Here is a 24,735-nt window from a genome sequence, read left to right as displayed (position 1 = left end):
ACAGGTCCTTCACAATGTTGAAGAAGACCACTCTCTTGTCAGAACTGCAGGAAACTTAAATAGGAAAAATTGCCCTTGGAGAAGCAAGACCTGAAACCCATTCTGAAACCTAGAGATACTATTTTCCCTGTCCCAGGATCTGGGAATACTTCCAAACCGGAGGAAAAAAAACTTTAACTATCATGCTAGCATCACAGATAAAATTATTAGCAAGGCTCAGAATCTGGATCCTATCTAGGATCTTACCTTCAGAAACTATACCAGACAAAACATTGCCTCAGCAATATTTGCGATTGGTGACATTGAAAAAATTTCTGAGAAAGAATATCGTTCTTAAGTAAGCCATTAGTTTCCATCCATGGTAAACTAGAAAGAATAACTATCCTCAACAGGGATAGCGAAACTCTGAGTCTTAATGTAGGAAAACAGAGGCAGTCAAAAATAGTCCCGGAGTCCCAGAAGCTAACAGAATGCTTGGAAAAAATCTCCAAATATCCTAGGAGATCATCATGCCCCAAAGAGAGCAAAGAATACAGTAAAAAACCAATAGGTATATTTATCTATCCTTTTAAATTTGTAAGATTGTTTGTGTTTATTTTCTTAAAGTAAAAGTACATATTTGTGAGCACACTCCATTTTGTTCATATAAAACAAAAATGGAGAGGTCTATATGGTGTATTTATGTTCTCTTGAATATAGTCTGTATTCAATTAGAACACTATACAATATTTATGTGACTGAATTTAATATTGTTTTATCACCAACTGAATGTACATCCACTATGTATTTTTATCTATTCATTGTAATAGCCAATGCACTGTAATATGTTAAAATAATTTTCTTTCATGTAATTAGCAAGAGTCCATGAGCTAGTGACGTATGGGATATACATTCCTACCAGGAGGGGCAAAGTTTCCCAAACCTCAAAATGCCTATAAATACACCCCTCACCACACCCACAAATCAATTTTACAAACTTTGCCTCCTATGGAGGTGGTGAAGTAAGTTTGTGCTAGATTCTACGTTGATATGCGCTCCGCAGCAGGTTGGAGCCCGGTTTTCCTCTCAGCGTGCAGTGAATGTCAGAGGGATGTGAGGAGAGTATTGCCTATTTGAATTCAATGATCTCCTTCTACGGGGTCTATTTCATAGGTTCTCTGTTATCGGTCGTAGAGATTCATCTCTTACCTCCCTTTTCAGATCGACGATATACTCTTATTTATATACCATTACCTCTGCTGATTTTCGTTTCAGTACTGGTTTGGCTTTCTACAACATGTAGATGAGTGTCCTGGGGTAAGTAAATCTTATTTTCTGTGACAATCTAAGCTATGGTTGGGCACTTTTTTATAAAGTTCTAAATATATGTATTCAAACATTTATTTGCCTTGACTCAGGATGTTCAACATTCCTTATTTCAGACAGTCAGTTTCATATTTGGGATAATGCATATGAATAAATAATTTTTTTCTTACCTTAAAAATTTGACTTTTTCCCTGTGGGCTGTTAGGCTCGCGGGGGCTGAAAATGCTTCATTTTATTGCATCATTCTTGGCGCAGACTTTTTTGGCGCAAAATTTTTTTTTCTGTTTCCGGCGTCATACGTGTCGCCGGAAGTTGCGTCATTTTTTACGTTCTTTTGCGCCAAAAGTGTCGGCGTTCCGGAAGTGGCGTCATTTTTGGCGCCAAAAGCATTTAGGCGCCAAATAATGTGGGCGTCATTTTTGGCGCTAAAAAAATATGGGCGTCACTATTGTCTCCACATTATTTAAGTCTCATTTTTTATTGCTTCTGGTTGCTAGAAGCTTGTTCACTGGCATTTTTTCCCATTCCTGAAACTGTCATTTAAGGAATTTGATCAATTTTGCTTTATATGTTGTTTTTTCTATTGCATATTGCAAGATGTCCCACGTTGAAACTGAGTCAGAAGATACTTCTGGAAAATCGCTGCCTGGGGCTGGAGCTACCAAAGCTAAGTGTATCTACTGTAAACTTATGGTATCTGTTCCTCCAGCTGATGTTTGTACTGTTTTGTCATGACAAACTCTTAATGCAGATAATATTTCCTTTAGTACTGTTACATTACCTGTTGCTGTTCTGTCAACATCTAATATTCAGAGTGTTCCTGATAACATAAGAGATTTTGTTTCTAAATCCATTAAGAAGGCTATGTCTGTTATTCCTCCTTCTAGTAAACGTAAAAAGTCTTTTAAAACTTCTAATTTTTCAGATGAATTTTTAAATGAACATCATCATTCTGATTCTGATAATGGTTCTTCTGGTTCAGAGGATTCTGTCTCAGAGGTTGATGCTGATAAATCTTCATATTTATTTAAAATGAAATTTATTCGTTCTTTACTTAAAGAAGTCCTAATTGCATTAGAAATTGAGGATTCTGGTCCTCTTGATTCTAAATCTAAACGTTTAGATAAGGTTTTTAAATCTCCTGTAGGTATTCCAGAAGTTTTTCCTGTCCCTAGTGCTATTTCTGAAGTAATTTCCAGGGAATGGAATAATTTGGGTAATTCATTTACTCCTTCTAAACGTTTAAAGCAATTATATCCTGTGCCATCTGACAGATTAGAGTTTTGGGACAAAATCCCTAAAGTTGATGGGGCTGTCTCTACTCTTGTTAAGCATACTACTATTCCTACGGCAGATGGTACTTCCTTAAGGATCCTTTAGTTAGGAAAATTGAATCCTTTCTAAGAAAAGCTTACTTGTGTTCAGGTAATCTTCTTAGACCTGCTATATCTTTAGCGGATGTTGCTGCAGCTTCATCTTTTGGTTAGAAGCTTTAGCGCAACAAGTAACAGATCATAATTCTCATAGCATTTTTAGTCTTCAACATGCTAATATTTTTATTTGTAATGCCATCTTTGATATCATTAGAGTTGATGTCAGGTATATGTCTCTAGCTATTTTAGCTAGAAGAGCTTTATGGCTTAAGACTTGGAATGCTGTTATGTCTTCTAAGTCTACTCTGCTTTCCCTTTCTTTCCAGGGTAATAATCGTTTTCGTTCCTTTTGTCACCACAAGGAACAAAAACCTAATCCTTCATCCTCAGGAGCGGTATCAGTTTGAGAACCATCTCCAGTCTGGAATAAATCCAAGCCTTTTAGAAAATCAAAGCCAGCTCCTAAATCCAGATGAAGGTGCAGCCCTCATTCCAGCTCAGCTGGTAGGGGGCAGATTACGTTTTTTCTAAGAAATTTGGATCAATTCCGTTCACAATCTTTGGATTCAGAACATTGTTTCAGAAGGGTACAGAATTGGCTTCAAGATAAGGCCTCCTGTATAGAGATTTTTTCTTTCCCGTGTCCCAGTAAACCCAGCGAAGGCTCAAGCATTTCTGAAATGTGTTTCAGATCTAGAGTTGACTGGAGTAATTTTGCCAGTTCCAGTTCTGGAACAGGGACTGGGGTTTTATTCAAATCTCTTCATTGTACCAAAGAAGGAAGATTCCTTCAGACCAGTTCTGGATCTAAAAATATTGAATTCGTTATGTAAGGATACCAACATTCAAAATGGTAACTGTAAGGACTATCCTGCCTTTTGTTCAACAAGGGCATTATATGTCTACTATAGATTTACAGGATGCATATCTGCATATTCCGATTCATCCAGATCACTATCAGTTTCTGAGATTCTCTTTCCTAGACAAGCATTACCAGTTTGTGGCTCTGCCATTTGGCCTAGCTACAGCTCCAAGAATTTTTACGAAGGTTCTCGGTGCCCTTCTGTCTGTAATCAGAGAACAGGGTATTGTGGTATTCCTTATTTGGACGATATCTTGGTACTTGCTCAGTCTTCACATTTAGCAGAATCTCATTCGAATCGACTTGTGTTGTTTCTTCAACATCATGGTTGGAGGATCAATTTACCAAAAAGTTCATTGATTCCTCAGACTTAGGTAACCTTTTTAGGTTTTCAGATAGATTCAGTATCCATGACTCTATCTTTGATAGACATGAGACGTCTAAAGTTGATATCAGCTTGTCGAAACCTTCAGTCACAATCTTTCCCTTCGGTAGCCTTATGCATGGAAATTCTAGGTCTTATGACTGCGGCATCGGACGCGATCCCCTTTGCTCGTTTTTCATGCGGCCTCTTCAGCTCTGTATGCTGAACCAGTGGTGCAGGGATTACACAAAGATATCTCAATTAATATCTTTAAAACCGATTGTACGACACTCTCTGACGTGGTGGACAGATCACCATCGTTTAGTTCAGGGGGCTTCTTTTGTTCTTCCGACCTGGACTGTAATTTCAACAGATGCAAGTCCTACAGGTTGGGGAGCTGTGTGGGGGTCTCTGACAGCACAAGGGGTTTGGGAATCTCAGGAGGTGAGATTACCGATCAATATTTTGGAACTCCGTGCAATTTTCAGAGCTCTTCAGTCTTGGCCTCTTCATTTGTTTTCAGACAGACAATGTCACAACTGTGGCATACATCAATCATCAAGGAGGGACTCACAGTCCTCTGGCTATGAAAGAAGTATCTCGAATTCTGGTATGGGCGGAATCCAACTCCTGTCTAGTTTCTGCGGTTCATATCCCAGGTATAGACAATTGGGAAGCGGATTATCTCAGTCGCCACACGTTTCATCAGGGCGAATGGTCTCTTCTCCCAGAGGTATTTCTTCAGATTGTTCAAATATGGGGTCTTCCAGAAATAGATTTGATGGCTTCTCATCTAAACAAGTAACTTCCCAGGTATCTGTCCAGATCCAGGGATCCTCAAGCGGAAGCAGTGGATGCGTTGTCACTTCCTTGGAAGTATCATCCTGCCTATATCTTTCCGCCTCTAGTTCTTCTTCCAAGAGTAATCTCCAAGATTCTGAAGGAATGCTCATTTGTTCTGCTGGTGGCTCCAGCATGGCCTCTCAGGTTTTTGGTATGCGGATCCTGTCCGGATGGCCTCTTGCCAAGCGTGGACTCTTCCGTTAAGACCAGACCTTCTGTCACAAGGTCCTTTTTTCCATCAGGATCTCAAATCCTTAAATGTAAAGGTATGGAGATTGAACGCTTGATTCTTAGTCAAAGAGGTTTCTCTGACTCTGTGATTAATACTATGTTACAGGCTCGTAAATCCGTATCTAGGGAGATATATTATAGAGTCTGGAAGACTTATATTTCTTGGTGTCTTTCTCATCATTTTTCCTGGCATTCTTTTAGAATGCCGAGAATTTTACAGTTTCTTCAGGATGGTTTGGATAAAGATTTGTCTGCAAGTTCCTTGAAAAGACAAATCTCTGCTCTTTCTGTTCTTTTTCACAGAAAGATTGTTAATCTTCCTGATATTCGTTGTTTTGTACAAGCTTTGGTTCGTATAAAACCTGTCATTAAGTCAATTTCTCCTCCTTGGAGTTTGAATTTGGTTCTGGGGGCTCTTCAAGCTCCTCCGTTTGAACCTATGCATTCTTTGGACATTAAATTACTTTCTTGAAAAGTTTTGTTCCTTTTGGCCATCTCTTCTGCCAGAAGAGTTTCTGAATTATCTGCTCTTTCTTGTGAGTCTCCTTTTCTGATTTTTCATCAGGATAAGGCGGTGTTGCGAACTTCTTTTAAATTTTTACCTAAGGTTGTAAATTCTAACAACATTAGTAGAGAAATTGTGGTTCCTTCATTATGTCCTAATCCTAAGAATTCTAAGGAGAAATCATTGCTTTCTTTGAATGTAGTTAGAGCTTTGAAATATTATGCTGAAGCTACTAAGAATTTCCGAAAGACTTCTAGTCTATTTGTTATCTTTTCCGGTTCTAGGAAAGGTCAGAAGGCCTCTGCCATTTCTTTGGCATCTTGGTTGAATACTTAAATTCATCATGCTTATGTCGAGTCGGGTAAAACTCCGCCTCAAAGGATTACAGCTCATTCTACTAGGTCAGTTTCTACTTCCTGGGCGTTTAGGAATGAAGCTTCGGTTGTTCAGATTTGCAAAGCAGCAACTTGGTCTTCTTTGCATACTTTTACTAAATTCTACCATTTTGATGTGTTTTCTTCTTCTGAAGCAGTTTTTGGTAGAAAAGTACTTCAGGCAGCTGTTTCAGTTTGATTCTTCTGCTTATAATTTCAGTTTTTTTCATTATAAGTTTTAAACTTTGTTTGGGTGTGGATTATTTTCAGCGGAATTGGCTGTCTTTATTTTATCCCTCCCTCTCTAGTGACTCTTGCATGGAAGATCCACATCTTGGGTAGTCATTATCCCATACGTCACTAGCTCATGGACTCTTGCTAATTACATGAAAGAAAACATAATTTATGTAAGAACTTACCTGATGAATTCATTTCTTTCATATTAGCAAGAGTCCATGAGGCCCACCCTTTTTTGTGGTGGTTATGATTTTTTTGTATAAAGCACAATTATTCCAATTCCTTATATTTATGCTTCGCACTTTTTTCTTATCACCCCACTTCTTGGCTATTCGTTAAACTGATTTGTGGGTGTGGTGAGGGGTGTATTTATAGGCATTTTGAGGTTTGGGAAACTTTGCCCCTCCTGGTAGGAATGTATATCCCATACGTCACTAGCTCATGGACTCTTGCTAATATGAAATAAATGAATTTATCAGGTAAGTTCTTACATAAATTATGTTATTTCTTCTACTATATCTAATAGAATTAACTCTCACCTGTTTTCTCCAGAGGGACACTCTCCTAGTGGGAGAAAACAGATCGCAAAACGCGTCAGCTAGTAGGAGCTTCCTTGTCCTACTGTTACCAGCCTGAATAAATCGTATCTTTGCACTGGCATCCTGATTCCTTTGTTTAAAAAATACAGTCATCCATGTAGTACAGAGACTAACAAGGAACCGTCATAAAGAAGTGATAAATCCATAAACTCCTCAGAAAAGGAGAAAAGGAGCTGCAGCTTCTGATTTAGTAGGGAACTGCCAACAGAGGGCGATCAATACTAAGGAAAACACGCTCTCAAAACAAACATGTTCTGAAAGAAAGTAACAAATAAAAATGGGGTATTGTAAAAAGTATTACAAACTATCATGCATAAAATTAAACTCATCTTGAGATGTCTGCAGAGAAGATCAAACCTCTGCAAAAAACATAGCAGTGCTATAAAAAACAATTTCTCTGTATGATAAGGGGAAGACGCTATATACAAGTCCAGGGCCGGACTGGAAATAAAAAGCAGCCCTGGAAAAAATTAAAGACCAGCCCTATATTCCATTGATATATATATATATATATATATATATATATGTTTTTATATATATATATATATATATATATATATATATATATATATATATATATATATATATGTATATATATGTATATATATATATATATGTATATATATATATATATATATATATATATATATATATATATATATATATATATATATATATATATATATATATATATATACACACACATACACCATATATACAGTTTGTTTTCTCTGTCACATCAAACTTAATTTGCAATTAAGTAAGACCAGCCTAAAATATACAGGGGTAAGCGGAGTTCAAACATTTTCAGAAGTCAAGGTGTTTGAACTCCAACACAAAAAAAATAATACAACCATTATTTATGGATACAAATATCAAGCATGCTTTTCAGTGAGAGATTCTCTGAAAAAAATATCTTCTTTACTCAGGGACAGGTTCATCATTTGCATATCTTCTGCCATTTGTAGAGATCCCTGCATAAGTCTGCAGTATGAGGACCATGCTTTATTCAGTACATCTGCCTGTCTGTCTTCCCGTGTCTAATAACTAAACCCCATGTTACTATATATTAGAATGCAGTGCAATTACTCATGTTAGCTGACCTAAAAAGTGTTTGTGATAACAGGTGGTAATACAGGTAATAATACAAAAAATAGGTAGCAGAATAGCAATATCAAGGCTCCATCAACAAAAGAACTAAAAATAACAAAAGGAATTTTGAGAATGTGAAGAAGAATAAATTACAGCATTCAAATATATGTCAACAGCACCACAAACACTGGGCAGCCAGATACATGAAACATTTAACAGAATAAATCAAGCTAATTGCTAAAGACCAACAATAAGTTTGTTTTTCAAAAGACTCAAAAGGAAGATGTCAAATGTGTTTAAATAGCACAGCACAGGGTTGGGACATGAAGTTCTGCACTGGGAAAAGTCAACCAGAACTAAACATTATAAACTGCATGTTTTCAGGGGCACACCAAGGGACATTTTAGTAGCCAGAATATCTTATTCATTTTCACTCTGAGTCCCTTAATAAGGTTTTGCATTTGTAAAAGGTAAATGAGTCAACATCAACATTACCACTGCACATACTTCTGTTAATCACTTACTAATATGCAACATTTGTCAGTGTACATGTGCACACTGGTCATCTCTCCTGCAGTAAACACATGCACAAAACATTTGTATATCACTGGCCAGAGAGCCACCTGCATTCAGCACCTTGTCATTGGCTACTTATTTTGGCAACATACTGGCAATTGCAATAAAAACAAAAGAAAATAAGTCCTCAGAGCACTATAAGGACCATAAAAATGGCCGGAGAAGGACAGATAAGTGAGAAATAAAGTAACAACATAACCCTCTCCTCACACACCATAAGAGCAAGGTTAGCAATAGAAATACCCTGCTTTGGAAAGCGGCAAAATTTCCCTTTGTAGCTGCTCAGCCACAGTAAAACTGAAGAACAGTCTCCCTGGTGAGTTTATAGGGGCAGTCAAAGCCCTCTATTCGACTCCTACAGCTTCGGTTGGTGGTCTAGGTTTCCGTTCTTCCTCTTTTGCCATCACAAATGGAACTAGGCAGGGTTGTCCCCTGTCTCCACTGTTGTTTGCCCTATCAATCGAGCCCTTAGCGGAACAAATAAGAGCTGACCCCCAGATTCAGGCCGTCACCCTGTTTGGCACATTACACAAAATTGCACTCTTGCTCCAAATGGAGATCAATTGAGCAAGCCTCCTTACCACACCATCTTAGCCTACGAGACCTAATCTGGACTCCACAGCATTGTCGTAGAGAGTTGGAGTTAATTAATCCAGTTGTCATGGGATGCCTAGATTTTTGGGACAAAATCAGACACCACCCTAATATTGCCCCACACCCTTCCCCTATTACTTCTATTCCGGGTCTCCTCTCGAGTCTACGGGACTCCCACCCCAATAAATGGGGGCAACTGGGGGTCAACCTAGTGTCGGACTTGTGGACTACGACATCCCGAGATTCTTACAAGCAGCTCTCCCAAATTGGTGATGGAGCAGGACAGGGCCGACATCAGGGGGTGACAGGGGTGACTCCTGTCAGGGGCCCAATGAGCCAGGGGGGCCCCATGAGGCAAGAACTAAAAAAAAAAAAAAAACGACGAATGACGGTTCCTTTAAATGACATCATCCAAGATGGCGTCCCTCGAATTCCGATTGGCTGATAGGATTCTATCAGCCAATCGGAATTAAGGTAGGAATATTCTGACTGTCTGATGGAATCAGCCAATCAGAATCAAGTTCAATCCGATTGGCTGATCCAATCAGCCAATCGGATTGAACTTGATTCTGATTGGCTGATGCCATCAGCCAATCAGAATATTCCTACCTTAATTCCGATTGGCTGATAGAATCCTATCAGCCAATCGGAATTCGAGGGACGCCATCTTGGATGACGTCATTTAAAGGAACCGTCATTCGTCGTTCAGTCCTCGGCCAGGATGGATGTTCCGCGTCGGAGGTCTTCAGGATCCTGCCGCTCCGCTCCGGATGGATGACCATAGAAGATCCCGCTTGGATGAAGACTTCAATTGGATGGAAGACCTCTTCTGCCCCGCTTGGATGAAGACTTCAGCCGAATCATGGACCTCTTCAGCTCCCGCTTGGATGATGACTTCAGCCGGATCATGGACCTCTTCAGCCCCCCGCTTGGGCTTGGATCAGGACATCGGAGGAGCTCTTCTGGACCGATCGGTGAACCTGGCAGGGTGAAGACAAGGTAGGAAGATCTTCAGGGGCTTAGTGTTAGGTTTATTTAAGGGGGGTTTGGGTTAGATTAGGGGTATGTGGGTGGTGGGTTGTAATGTTGGGGGGGGGTATTGTATGTTTTTTTTTACAGGCAAAAGAGCTGAACTTCTTGGGGCATAACCCGCAAAGGGCCCTGTTCAGGGCTGGTAAGGTAAAAGAGCTTTGAACTTTAGTAATTTAGAATAGGGTAGGGCATTTTTTTATTTTGGGGGGCTTTGTTATTTTATTAGGGGGCTTAGAGTAGGTGTAATTAGTTTAAAATTGTTGTAATATTTTTCTTATGTTTGTAAATATTTTTTTATTTTTTGTAACTTAGTTCTTTTTTATTTTTTGTACTTTAGTTAGTTTATTTAAATGTATTTATTTGTAGGTATTGTATTTAATTAATTTATTGATAGTGTAGTGTTAGGTGTAATTGTAGGTAATTGTAGGTATTTTATTTAATTAATTTAATGATAGTATAGTGTTAGGTTTAATTGTAACTTAGGTTAGGATTTATTTTACAGGTAATTTTCTAATTATTTTAACTAAGTAACTATTAAATAGTTCTTAACTATTTAATAGCTATTGTACCTGGTTAAAATAATTACAAAGTTGCCTGTAAAATAAATATTAATCCTAAAATAGCTACAATGTAATTATAATTTATATTGTAGCTATATTAGGATTTATTTTACAGGTAAGTATTTAGCTTTAAATAGGAATAATTTATTTAATAAGAGTTAATTTATTTCGTAAGAATAAAATTATATTTAATTTAGGGGGGTGTTAGTGTTAGGGTTAGACTTAGCTTTAGGGGTTAATACATTTATTAGAATAGCGGTGAGCTCCGGTCGGCAGATTAGGGGTTAATGTTTGAAGTTAGGTGTCGGCGATGTTAGGGAGGGCAGATTAGGGGTTAATACTATTTATTATAGGGTTAGTGAGGCGGATTAGGGGTTAATAACTTTATAATAATAGCGGTGCGGTCCGGTCGGCAGATTGGGGTTAATAAGTGTAGGCAGGTGGAGGCGACGTTGTGGGGGGCAGATTAGGGGTTAATAAATATAATATAGGGGTCGGCGGTGTTAGGGACAGCAGATTAGGGGTACATAAGGATAATGTAAGTAGCGGCGGTTTACGGAGCGGCAGATTAGGGGTTAAAAATAAAATGCAGGTGTCAGCGATAGCGGGGACGGCAGATTAGGGGTTAATAAGTGTAAGGTTAGGAATGTTTAGACTCGGGGTACATGTTAGGGTGTTAGGTGCAGACTTAGGAGGTGTTTCCGCATAGCAAACAATGGGGCTGCGTTAAGAGCTGAACGCGGCTTTTTTGCAGGTGTTAGGTTTTTTTTCAGCTCAAACAGCCCCATTGTTTTCTATGGGGGAATCGTGCACGAGCACGTTTTTGAGGCTGGCCGCTTGCGTAAGCAACTCTGGTATTGAGAGTTGAAGCTGCGTTTAAAATGCTCTACGCTCCTTTTTTGGAGCCTAACGCAGCCTTTATGTGGACTCTCAATACCAGAGTTATTTTTATGGTGCGGCCAGAAAAAAGCCGGCGTTAGCTATGCGGGTCCTTACCGACAAAACTCCAAATCTAGGCCTAAGATTGCTCAGTGTTTGAAATGAGACAGGTTAACTTAAAACTGTTCAGTTTACACTACAGCTGACTTAGTTTTGAAATACATACCAACAAGCCTAAATCCTGCATTTAACCAGATCTAATGGTATGAGTACCACAGCTTATGGTCCCACCAAGACCATATAGAGTACAGCATTTTCAAAATCCATAAGTACAGCTGACAGATGGGAAAATTTGTACACTATATTTGAAGTGGTGCTCTTGGTTGGGGAAAATGGGAAAAAAACAAACAAACATATGTCAACCTTTTAAAGGTACTTTTCTTTATCTAGCCATCTACCCAGCTCATTAATGTACAATTTTGAATTCACAGAATTATTTTTGTTTGCACATTTACAAATATGATTCTTTAAAAAGTGATCTCTTAATTTCTGCATTTTTTTTTTATCATGCATGTTACACACTGTTGATTTAGGGGATGCAAGGTGCATAAATGTTTCCTCCTGTGAGTGTTTCTGTGGGTGTATGTGTTTATGTCTTTGTGCTTTGGTTTGTGTCTCTATGTGTATGTATTTTTTATCTGTGGGTCTCTCTGTGAGGGTGGGTGTTACCGTGTGTATGTCTTTGTGCATTTTCTGTGGATGTCTGTGAGGGTGTGTGCATATATCTGAGCTTTTTCTATGGGTGTTTCTGTGAGGGTGTTTGTGTGTATGTATGTATGTATGTATGTCTGTATTTTCTGTGGATGTCTCAGTGAGGGTGTGTGTATGTATGTCTTTCTGTGTTTTTCATGTGGTTGTCTGTGTGTGTGTCTTTGTGTGTTTTCTGTGGGTGTCTCTGTGTGTGTATGTGTGTATATGTCTTTGTGTGTTTTCTGAGGCTGTCTCTGTCTGTGTTTCCTTGGGTGTATGTGTAAGTTTGTGTTTGAGTTGGTGTGTGTCCATTGTCTGTTCCTTTTTAGGACATTTTGACCTTACTACTAATTATTCACATTTTTCTACAGACTTTGAGACTAACAAGACCTTTCCGGAAGTAACCACTCCACCATTTAACCTTTAAATTATTGTTTAGGCAGTTCAGGGCCCTTCCTTTCAGCCACTGCATGCTGTTGTCATAATTTAGCTGTCATCTTCCTTTACAAAAAGATAATCAGAACTCCATATTTTCTTTTCTAAATCTCCTTTTTTTACAAAACTGTAGTTTACCTCATTACTTGTCAGGTCAATGTAAACAAGTGCTAAGTGTCTGTTTGGGTTTCTGTGTCTGAGTGTGTTTCTTTGCGTGTTTGCTAGAGTGTCTATATGTGAATCCTTATGTGTGAGTGTGTTTGTGTGTTTCAGTGTATGAGTGTGTCTGTGTGTATGTTACTACCTTTACAACATTTCCAAGTTTAAATAGACAATTAAGAATAAAGTGCATATACATTTTAGTCACTTGGTCAAAAATTGCACATGTCAAAGGAGGGGGGGGGGGGGGCCCTGATCAATGGTTGAGTCAGGGGCCCCAAAATTTCTAGTGGTGGCCCTGGACTCAGAAGGCCATTCATTGCACAACGCTGTATGAAGTATACTTCACACTTTTATCCCATTGGTACTATGTACCTACTAGGTTAGCAAAGATGTTCCCGAGTGCGTCTCCCGAGTGTTGGAGGAAATGCGGGCATAGAGGTAATGCGCTGCATGTCTGGTGGGAGTACCCTGTGATTCAACCTTTGTGGTGGCAATGCTTTGCAACCCTTTTTCGTATTGGAATTTTCCTCTCTAGGTCGCCTGCTTCAGCCCTCCTGCACTTACACCTTCATGCTTTGCCCAAACACCATACTTACATTTTCATATACTTATATATGACCATCAAACATGCTATAGCTTGTTCATGGAAAAAGGAGTCATCCCTAGCTGGGCTACAGATATATATATATATATATATATATATATATATATATATATACACCATAGAGAAGGACATCTTCTATAAATTAAACAATTCTGACTTATTTGAATTGGTTTGGTCAGACTGGAAGGAACAAAACAATACTGACTGGAAGCCTAACTCATCCTCTAGTGATGCCTAATCTGAGACCTTGTCCCTGAAGACAATAATGACCTACAAAAATCGACCTAGTTTAAGTACTAAGCACACTCCTATCCTCCTTGTCCCCCACCCCCTTTTTCTCCCTCTCTCCCTCCCCCAACCTTTATGTATATGAGAATCCTGTCCCGGTGGTTTAACTTTAGAAATCTGTAGGTATGATGGTTCCCTTATCATTTTGCCTTTTAATCTTAGAAAATGGGTCCACAAGAGGCCCCTCCACTCTATTTCCATTTTGTTCCCCTCCCTAATTTTATCTGATTTGCAGTGGTCCAAGAGTGGCTGCTTTATTTCAAATAGGGGAAAACTTATCCCTCAGTTTTGCTATATAAAGTGATATAATCTATTATACCATACTAAAACCGAGGTTTTTTTGTCACGCATTTGTTTCGTGTTTTACTAATTAACATGACAATTTTGTTTCTGTACAATAAGCTTATTATCAACTATTATGTTTCTGAGCACTGTTCAATTGAAACTGCATGAAGTTTGTATATGCAATATTTATTTCTCAATAAAAACAAATTTACAAAAAAAAAACAAAAAAGCTGAAGAACAGTAATATGTAGTAATAAATGAGAACCCCTTCAGGAGGTAACAGGTCCCACTAAGTCCCTGATCTTCCAGTCCTGTCTTCTATAAATCTTCCTGTAAAAAATATATGAAAATGACTTACCCTCCAGGGTCTTCTGCTGTCGAGCAGTTACAGCAGCTTCAGGCTTGAAAGCCCTTTCTGATAGCCGACAGGGACCTGAGGAGAAAGAGCAGTAACCAACCCTGGCTTGCTATGAAGGGGTAGCAATAATGTTAGAAACAAAAGCAAAGACAACCTTGCCGCTTTCTAACTGCTAACAGCCACCATTACTCTTACTAAAGAGATTGACATGCAAAGCCCCTAATCCTTGTTTGCAGGGAAAATTACCCATAAAAAGATTAAATTCTTCAGACACCGTCTTCGCACAAACTCCATTGACAGAGGCAAAGAGAATGACTGGGGATTATGGATAAGACAGTTATACTTAACAGCTTTGCTGGGGTGCTCTTTGCCTTCTCCTGCTGGCCAGGAGTTAACTATCCCACTAGTAATTGGAATGACGTAGTGGACTCTCCATGTCATAGGAAAGAAAAGTAGAAATTAACAATCAAATATAAGCCCTGCAGGCTGGACAGAACTAGGAGGAGGAAGGGGTGGTGTCCCACTAGAGGCTTTATGTGCTAAATGAGGGGAGTGGATAGTTCTGTCCACGCCCCTCTGGAGAGGGGGTTTCACTGGTAAGTATTACCAGGGGGGCCAATATATACATATATTTCCATATCCTGGCTCATATTCCTATGCAACATCTCTCAGTGAAGAACCTATTCCCCCTTTGGGGGCTGGACAAGACTTCTCTCCAACTTTTTTAACTAGATTATATTTAGACCCCTTTTCCTCCTTCTTAGTAAATGTCCAAACATTTCAGTGTAAATTCAAATTAATGTATCCTAGTGAATGTTTTCTAGGGATGTCAGCCAAAATATGAAAATATTGCATTTAATTTTCAGATATCTTGGCTCAGTGGATACTAAAAGCAATGAGAGAATAAAACAATTTAAAAAACTTAATGGAACGCAACTGCACATAAAACTTTTCAGTTAAATTTTGCTTCTGCAGACTGACAAACAGCCAATCTTCTTTTGTTGCCCAATAGATACTAGATACAGCTCTAGCAGAATAAGCTCTGAGCCCCACTCATTACCTGATGCAATTTTGGTCCTTTCTGCTGCTTAAATTAAGTTGAAAATACTGGAAATGCCCTCTTGCCAACTTGACTATGTGAATAGAAAATGGCAATTTCCATAGATGGGTCATCCATATTCTCACTGACAATTATGTCTTAAGGTACATTTTCTTGTATTGTGGCAGAAATACCTGATTCTAAACTCTTCCTTCAAGAACATCATTATATGTGTTGGGGAATGAACACTATTGTCATAACTGAGAAGTTATCAATGTTTGTTCAAGCATAGCAGCAATCTGTCCCTATGAATAAAAGCTTGTTGTTCTGTACCTGTTATGAATGTCATCCAGATAGTGGGAAATGTGGGTAGAAACTCCCTAGGGTATCGGATATTTGCCATTTGGGATCCCTGATATGATTTGTTAATCCTATGATGCATATCCATCTAGTGTAGAATTGTATCCATATATACAGTCGTATGCAAAAAGTTTAGGCACCCCTGACAATTTCCATGATTTTGATTTATAAATAATTGGGTGTTTGGATCAGCAATTTCATTTTGATCTATCAAATAACTGAAGGACACAGTAATATTTCAGTAGTGAAACAAGGTTTATTGGATTAACAGAAAATGTGCAATATGCATCAAAATGAAAGTAGACAGGTGCATAAATTTGGGCGCCCTTGTCATTTTGTTGATTTGAATACCTGTAAGTACGTAGCACTAATTAATTGGAACACACAATTGATTTGGTGAGCCCATTAAGCCTTGAACTTCATAGACAGGTGCATCCAATCATGAGAAAAGGTATTTAAGATGGCCAAATGCAAGTTGTTGTTCTTTTTGACTCTCCTCTGAAGATTGGCAACATGGGGGCCTCAAAACAACTCTCAAGTGACCTAAAAACAAAGATTGTTCAACATTATGGTTTAGGGGAAGGCTACAGAGATTTAAGCTGTCAGTGTCCACTGTGAGGAACATAGTGAGGAAATGGAAGACCACAGGCGCAGTTCTTGTTAAGGCCAGAAGTAAAATATTGGAGAAGCAAAGGATGGTGAGAATGGTCAAAAACAGCCCACAGACCACCTCCAAAGACCTACAACATCATCTTGCTGCAGATGGTGTCACTGTGCATTGTTCAACAATTCAGCGTATGGGAGAGTAATGCTGAAGAAGCCTTTTCTGCACACACGCCACAAACACTTGAGTCATGCAAACACACATTTGGACAAGTTAGCTTCATTTTGGAAGAAGGTGCTGTGGACTGATGAAACAAAGATTGAGTTATTTGGTCATAACAAGGGGTGTTATGCATGGCAGCAAAAGAACACAGCGTTCCAAGACAAACACTTGCTAGCCTTAGTAAAATTTGGTGGATGTTCCATCATGCTGTGGGGCTGTGTGGCCAGTGCCGGTACTGGGAATCTTGTTAAAGTTGAGGGTGAATGGATTCCACTCAATATCAGCAGATACTTGAGAATAAAGTAGAGGAATCAGTCACAAAGTTGAAGTTACGCCGGAGCTGGATATTTCAACAAGACCACGACCCAAAACACTGCTCAAAATCTACTCTGGCATTTATGCAGCAGAACAAGTACAATGTTCTGGAATGGCCATCCCAGTCCCCAGACCTGAATATCATTGAAAATCTGTGAGGTGATGTGAAGTGGGCTGTCCATGCTCGGCAACCATCAAACCTAACTGAACTGAAGATGTTTTGCAAGGAGGAATGGTTCAAAATACCTTCATCCAGAATCCAGACACTCATTCCAGGCTATAGGAAGCTTCTAGAGGCTGTTATTTCTGCTAAAGGAGGCTCTACTAAATATTGATGCAATATTTCTGTTGGGGTGTCCAAATGTATGCACCTGTCTAATTTCGTTTTGATGCATATTGCACATTTTCTATTAATCCAATAAACCTCATTTCACTACTGAAATATTACTGTGTCCTTCAGTTATTTGATAGATCAAAATGAAATTGCTGATCTAAACACCCAATTATTTATAAAGGAAAATCATGGAAATTGTCAGGGATGCCTAAACGTTTGCATACGACTGTATATGTACTGAATAGTAAACTGTTTGTGGCTGTAGGTTTTCTATATAAGTCAGTACTGATGTTCCCCTCTTTTTTTTACAGATTGTTAGATCCAAAAAGTTTATCTTTGTTTGATATCAATTTGATGTCAATTTCATGTTTAAATTGTTTTGCTTCAGTAGATTCAGAAATTCCTGTAACTCCAAATATGAACCTTCCCATATAAAGAAGATATTATTGATTAAACTTATCCATAGGAGAATGTTATCTGTATATTTGATGTTATTTTCTGTAAATACAAATTCTGCCGCCCACCAACCAAGAAGTAAATTGGCATAGGTGGGAGCACAAATAGTCCCCATGACTGTTTCATGACTGTTTGAGGTAAAATTGATTGTCAAATATGAAAAAATTGTAAGGAATAAAAGAAAATAGAGAGGCGCCTCATGTGTAGGATCAACAGATATAAAAATCAGTAATAACAGTAGTAGAGCCAAATGGGTACTCACACACTTCACAAGCACACCAATGTGCTGGTAGTAGCAGGCTGCAGATTCAAATAGGTGTGGCAGCTCACCTCTCAGGTAGTACTGTGATGCTGGAGATGGAAAAGGAGACACAGAAAAAAAGCACTACATGTGCAGACTGTTAAAGATATAACAAACAATATTTTCAGTGGTACAGATGGTTACTCACATACTCTATGAGCACACTTATGTGCTGGTAGAAACAAGCTGCAAATTTTAGGCAGGTGTAGCAGCTCACCCCAGATCAGATTTCTTAATGCTGTAATCAAATGGCTCCAATAGGTAACACAAAGTCCCAAAAAGGTAGAGAGACTCTTATGTATCAGCAGGGCAGTAGGTAGGTAAAGATATCCACTCAAAGGCGTATTTCCAGTAAAATACAAATATTTATTAAAAACAAAAGTTAAAAAACACAACAGAACAATTTTATGCCTGATGAAACGGTGCAAAACCCCTTTTTTATCCACCTAACACAGCAATTGTTCTGTTGTGTTTTTTAACTTTTGTTTTTAATAAATATTTGTATTTTACTGGAAATACGCCTTTGAGTGGATATCTTTACTTACCTACTGCCCTGCTGATACATAAGAGTCTCTCTACCTTTTTGGGACTTTGTGTTACCTATTGGAGCCATTTGATTACAGCATTAAGAAATCTGATCTGGGGTGAGCTGCTACACCTGCCAAAAATTTGCAGCTTGTTTCTACCAGCACATAAGTGTGCTCATAGAGTATGTGAGTAACCATCTGTACCACTGAAAATATTGTTTGTTATATCTTTAACAGTCTGCACATGTAGTGCTTTTTTTCTGTGTCTCCTTTTCCATCTCCAGCATCACAGTACTACCTGAGAGGTGAGCTGCCACACCTATTTGAATCTGCAGCCTGCTACTACCAGCACATTGGTGTGCTTGTGAAGTGTGTGAGTACCCATTTGGCTCTACTACTGTTATTACTGATTTTTATATCTGTTGATCCTACACATGAGGCGCCCCTCTATTTTCTTTTATTCCTCATAGTTATACCCGGACCAGTCGACGAGGAGGAGGCAGCCACCACAGGGCTTTTCCACTTGGTTTTGAAAAGGACTTATTTTTGCCTTGATTTTGTAATTATATTTGGACTTCCCTCATTTGAGAGGATTTTATTTCATTTTTCTTTTATTTTTTTTTATTTTTTTTTTTTATTTGTATTGTATACACAATTACCAATTTGCACTTTTTAAAGAGTATATAGATTAATATCACTATCTATACTATCACTAGCGCCCCCTTACTTTGCTGTAAGGCTATATATACACATGAAAAAATTGTAACCCAGTATAAATTCCAATAATTTCATAACAAATCTGTCATGATCTGAACCTTCTTCTGAATTTTGTTCTAAAAAATATTTCACAGCCTGTATTCCCTTTTTGTGATCAATGGAGGTATAAAGTGATTCCACATCTGTAGTGACCAACCATGTGGATTCATTTAGATTAAGGTTATCTAATCTCTGCAGTACTTGCATGGTGTCTTGAACATATGAAGGCAATTTTTGGACATATTGGCGTAGCATATAGTGTACATATTGGCTTGCCTTCTCCGTCAGGCAGCCAATACCAGAGACTATAGGTCTGCCTGGAGGTGTCTAAGTTTTTGTGTACTTTAAGTACCAGATAAAACGTTGCTATCTTGGGTTTTTCTACATTTAGGAATCTTTTTTTTCTTTTTGAGTGATTATCCCATCTTTAAATGCCTGATTTAACATATTGGTATATATTTTTTAAATATCCTCCTATTGGAATGTGTAAAAGTTTTGAGTAGCAACTTCTGCCCTTAAGTTGTTTAAAGGCTTCATTTAAATACATTTCCAATGGCCAGATAACAATGTTACCTTCTTTATCTGAACCACAAATCACCGCCTCCATCCCATTGTTTCATTTCCTGGACTGCCAAATGTTCTCTGTATGTGAGATTGTGATGTTTCAGAGATAATTTTAAAGTGGTGATGTCATGGCATGCCAGATTCCTAAAGGTTTCTAATTGTGGGGCATTTATAATTGTTGGTACAAAAGTGAATGTATTACTCAATTTATTTCTCAACCTTTCTGGTGTAGGTATATCAGATTCTGTCAATAGACTTTCTAAGTCATTTAATGTCAGAAGTTTCTCTTCAGTCCACCCTACCTCATTAGGATTCTGTGAAAAGTGTTTTTTAAGAAGTCATTTCCTTATATATAGTTGTACATCTTTGATAATTTCAAATTTGTCAACATCATTAGATGGACAGAAAGACAAGCCTTTGGAAAGTACTGAGATATGTTCCTGTGATAAGGGTAACTTAGATAAATTAATAACTCTCAATGATTCATTCGAATATATGCTCTATGCATAGCACCACTCCCTAAATAGATTTCTACATAAGGTATATAATACCTTTATACAAACAGGGGGACTGCCTTCAAGAGCACATTTTGGTAAATCATGAGCACATTTTAGCAAATCATGGGCACAATTTTGTAAATCATGGACACAATTTAGTAAATCATGCGCACATTTTAGTAAATCGTGCACATATTTTAGTAAATGGTGTACACGGCACCTGATAAGGTGTTTTTTTCGGGCTATTTATGTCTTTCCAGACAGGTTTTCTTAGCGAATGCTTTTAGAGTGATTACGCTAATCAGTGATTACAAATGGATGATTCAAAATTATATGGTAAATAGTGCAAAAAATTTATTAATATATAGTATGAAAATGCAGATTCTACGTACTGTCAGTTGACAGAATAGTTGAATAGTGAAGGATTGTCTATTTTGTTGATTGTTTTAATCGGCACATGACTTGGAAATAGAGCATTTGCTATAATCGCCTTTATCTGAAAAAAAATGTCAAATTGATAAATACAGTTAAAGGGACTGTCCAGATTTTTTATTGTTTAAAAAGATAGATAATCCCTTTATTACCTATTCCCCAGTTTTGCATAACCAACACTGTTATATTAATACACTTTTAACCTCTGTGATTACCTTGTATCAGACTGCCCCCTTATTTCAGTTCTTTTAACAGACTTGCATTTTAGCCAATCAGTGACCACTCATAAGTAACTCTCATAAGTAACTCCACGGGCATGAGCACAATGTTATCTATATGGCACACATGCTCCAGCTGTGAAAAACTGCCAATGCATTCAGATAAGAGGCAATCTTCAAGGGATAAGAAATTTGCATGAGACTACCTAGCTTTAGCTTTCAACTAAGAATACCAAGAAAACAAAGCAAATGTGATGATGAAAGTAATTTGGCAAGTTGTTTAAAATTCCATGCCCTATCTGAATCCTGAAAGTTTGACTTGACTGTCCCTTTAAATAAATATGCCTGTTTAACTTTAGTGGAAGTAAAAAAATTGAAGAAATAACACTTTATTGATGGGTTTTGCTTATTACAGCATAGTAATTATTTCTGTAATAATCTTCCTGTTACAAGCTAAGCAAAGAACATTCCTTACCTTTAACATCTGCTTGCTGATTAGAAGTCTTTGGTGTGCCAGATGCAGTTCAGCTGCTAACTCTATTTTAGCTTTCTTGAATTCATTGGCAGACTCTGTGGCTGCCCGTTTTCCTCTCTGTAATACAGTGACTTTATGTTGTAAGGATGCAATTCTGTCCCGTAAAGAAGTCATGGAAATTCCTTGCTTAAAAGAAGTAGTCTTGTTTTTCTTTTCCCTTTGTACTATAGAAAAAAGAAGAGTCAAATTGCTTTGTTTAAATTAGTAATTAATGTAATTTTGTTGTTCTACAACCGAATCCTATTTGACAACAGTAAATAATGTAAATATGGCATTGTTTTCAATAAAAAAAGAAAAAATCAGTACAATTATTATGTGGCATACTTGGTTTAGGGAAAGTAATAATATGAAACATTATTTTAATTTATTTTAAGCTTAACAAATGTACATTGTAAATCTAAACAGATAGAAACAAAAAAGTAAAAGCAACATAAATTGTTATTAAGCATACACTGGTCACATGGATGGAATCTTAAAAATCAAAATTTATATTCAGAGAATGTCCTGTAGATTTTAGAATATTTTTTAAATAATTAAAGAACTCAAAATCTGTATGAAGCTGTGAATGTAGTAACAAAATTAACATCTCACAGCAACATGGCCACTGTGAAGTAAGGGAAGGTATAATACAGTACTATTCGTGGTCAGACAGCTGTCCCTCCTCTTCTTTTGACAAAATCAAAGGCACTACTGTTTCTCACACTTTTTACTGTCCTCCAAAGGTGCACATCTATTCTATACACTTTTACTGGCTCTAGACTGGCTGTGAATGCTCCTGAAGCCAACCACATTTCAATGAGGAAGGGATTAATGTGAGTGTGTATCTGGGGGGCAGGGGAAAGAGGCAGAGGGAGAGGCAGTGGTGCCTTCATGAATTTGAAACAATGAGAAAAAAAACATACTTTTTTCTTACCCGATACATTTCTGTCTTGCTTGGTTGTGAGAGTTCACAACCTTACTCATGGAAATTCAACACCTGGTCACCAGGAGGAGGCAAAAACACCCCACACCAGAGCTTTAAAGTATCCTTCCTACTTCCCAAGTAAAGAGAGTAAAGGAAAGTAAAAAAAGATAAGTGGGGATAAGAGGTGCAAACCGCCACCATCAAAAAGATATGGGCGGATTTGTGGACTCTCACAACCAAGAAAGAAATTTATCAGGTAAGAATAAATTATGTTTTCTTTCTAATGGATGTGCTAGTCCACAACCTTACTTTTTGGAACCAATACGCAAGGTGTAGAGTCCACAAAAAAACTGTGTGGGGCAAAAGAAAGGCACCTATTTACCAGGCACTACTGCGTGTTGGGACGTTCCTACCAAATGCTGCCTCAGCCGAGGCAAAATCATCAAACCGATAAAACTTTGTGAACATATGTAAGAAGTACCAAGTTACGGCCCTGCATATCTGTTCTACAGATGCCACTTTCCGGAAAGCCCATGAAATGGAAACTAAACGAGTAGAATGGTCAGTAATCCTAGCAGGATGTTGCTGACCCGCCTCCAAGTAAGCTTGATGGATAAGACTCCTCTACCAACAATAAGGATATTGCAGTAGCCCTTTGGCCCTTGAGCTTGCCAGCCTACACTACAAACAAGCTGGAGTGACAAAAATCCTTAGTAGCTTTCAAATAGAACTTCAATGCCCTAACTACATCTATGTCATGCAGAAGGCTCTCCTTAGAAGACTTGAGATTAGGACAAACGGAAGTAACAATGACCAGCTGATTAATATTCTCAGGTGAAACTAATTTAGGAGAAACCAGGCACTGTTCGTAAGACAGCCTTATCCTGGTCAAATACTAAATATGTAGGATTACAAGATAAAGCCAATAGCTCTCTGAGCAGAGGAAATAGCAAACAAAAAGAGGACCTTGGAAGATTATTCAAATTATGCATTGGCCCAACGGGAGGGAGTTGTAACACCCTAAAAACCAACTTAAGTCTCCATGGCGAAGAGATAGAATTAATCACAGGGTGAATCCTCCCCAGGGTCTAAATAAAGGACTGATTATCTGGAAGATGAGTCAGTTTCCAATGAAGCAACACTGAAATCTGACCCTAGATCGAACTAGCAGATAAACCCTTATCCAGACCCTCCTGGAGAAACTGTAGAATACAAGGAATCCTCACAGAATGCCAGGAGTAACCCTTAGCTGAACACCATGATAGGTAAACCTTCCATACCTTATGGTAAATCTTCCTTGTTACATGCTTGCAAGCCTTTATTAAAGTATCAATTAGTCACAAAAACATAATTTATGTAAGAACTTACCTGATAAATTCATTTCTTTCATATTAGCAAGAGTCCATGAGCTAGTGACGTATGGGATATACATTCCTACCAGGAGGGGCAAAGTTTCCCAAACCTCAAAATGCCTATAAATACACCCCTCACCACACCCACAATTCAGTTTAACGAATAGCCAAGAAGTGGGGTGATAAAAAAGTGCGAAAGCATATAAAATAAGGAATTGGAATAATTGTGCTTTATACAAAATCATAACCACCACAAAAAAAGGGCGGGCCTCATGGACTCTTGCTAATATGAAAGAAATGAATTTATCAGGTAAGTTCTTACATAAATTATGTTTTCTTTCATGTAATTAGCAAGAGTCCATGAGCTAGTGACGTATGGGATAATGACTACCCAAGAAGTGGATCTTTCCACACAAGAGTCACTAGAGAGGGAGGGATAAAATAAAGACAGCCAATTCCTGCTGAAAATAATCCACACCCAAAATAAAGTTTAACAAAAAACATAAGCAGAAGATTCAAACTGAAACCGCTGCCTGAAGTACTTTTCTACCAAAAACTGCTTCAGAAGAAGAAAATACATCAAAATGGTAGAATTTAGTAAAAGTATGCAAAGAGGACCAAGTTGCTGCTTTGCAGATCTGGTCAACCGAAGCTTCATTCCTAAACGCCCAGGAAGTAGAAACTGACCTAGTAGAATGAGCTGTAATTCTCTGAGGCGGAGTTTTACCCGACTCAACATAGGCAAGATGAATTAAAGATTTCAACCAAGATGCCAAAGAAATGGCAGAAGCTTTCTGGCCTTTTCTAGAACCGGAAAAGATAACAAATAGACTAGAAGTCTTACGAAAAGATTTCGTAGCTTCAACATAATATTTCAAAGCTCTAACAACATCCAAAGAATGCAACGATTTCTCCTTAGAATTCTTAGGATTAGGACATAATGAAGGAACCACAATTTCTCTACTAATGTTGTTGGAATTCACAACTTTAGGTAAAAATTCAAAAGAAGTT

At 38.0% G+C, this 24,735-nt stretch overlaps 1 protein-coding gene across 1 annotated transcript in view; it reads right to left on the bottom strand.

The window, feature by feature from the left end:
- The window catches only part of LOC128644119 (centlein-like), a gene marked incomplete at its 5' end in the record, with an annotated part of 74,910 nt that extends 53,278 nt beyond the window's left edge, over positions 1–21,632 (bottom strand). The window contains one exon of the mRNA XM_053696833.1: positions 21,409–21,632. Within this exon, the coding sequence (XP_053552808.1) occupies positions 21,409–21,632 (224 nt within the window). The remainder of the gene's footprint in view (positions 1–21,408) is intronic.
- Positions 21,633–24,735: the final 3,103 nt, after the last annotated feature.

Source organism: Bombina bombina, unplaced genomic scaffold (genome assembly GCF_027579735.1).
Source record: "Bombina bombina isolate aBomBom1 unplaced genomic scaffold, aBomBom1.pri scaffold_934, whole genome shotgun sequence".
NCBI lineage: Eukaryota > Metazoa > Chordata > Amphibia > Anura > Bombinatoridae > Bombina > Bombina bombina.
This window is presented reverse-complemented; position numbering and strand designations above follow the sequence as displayed.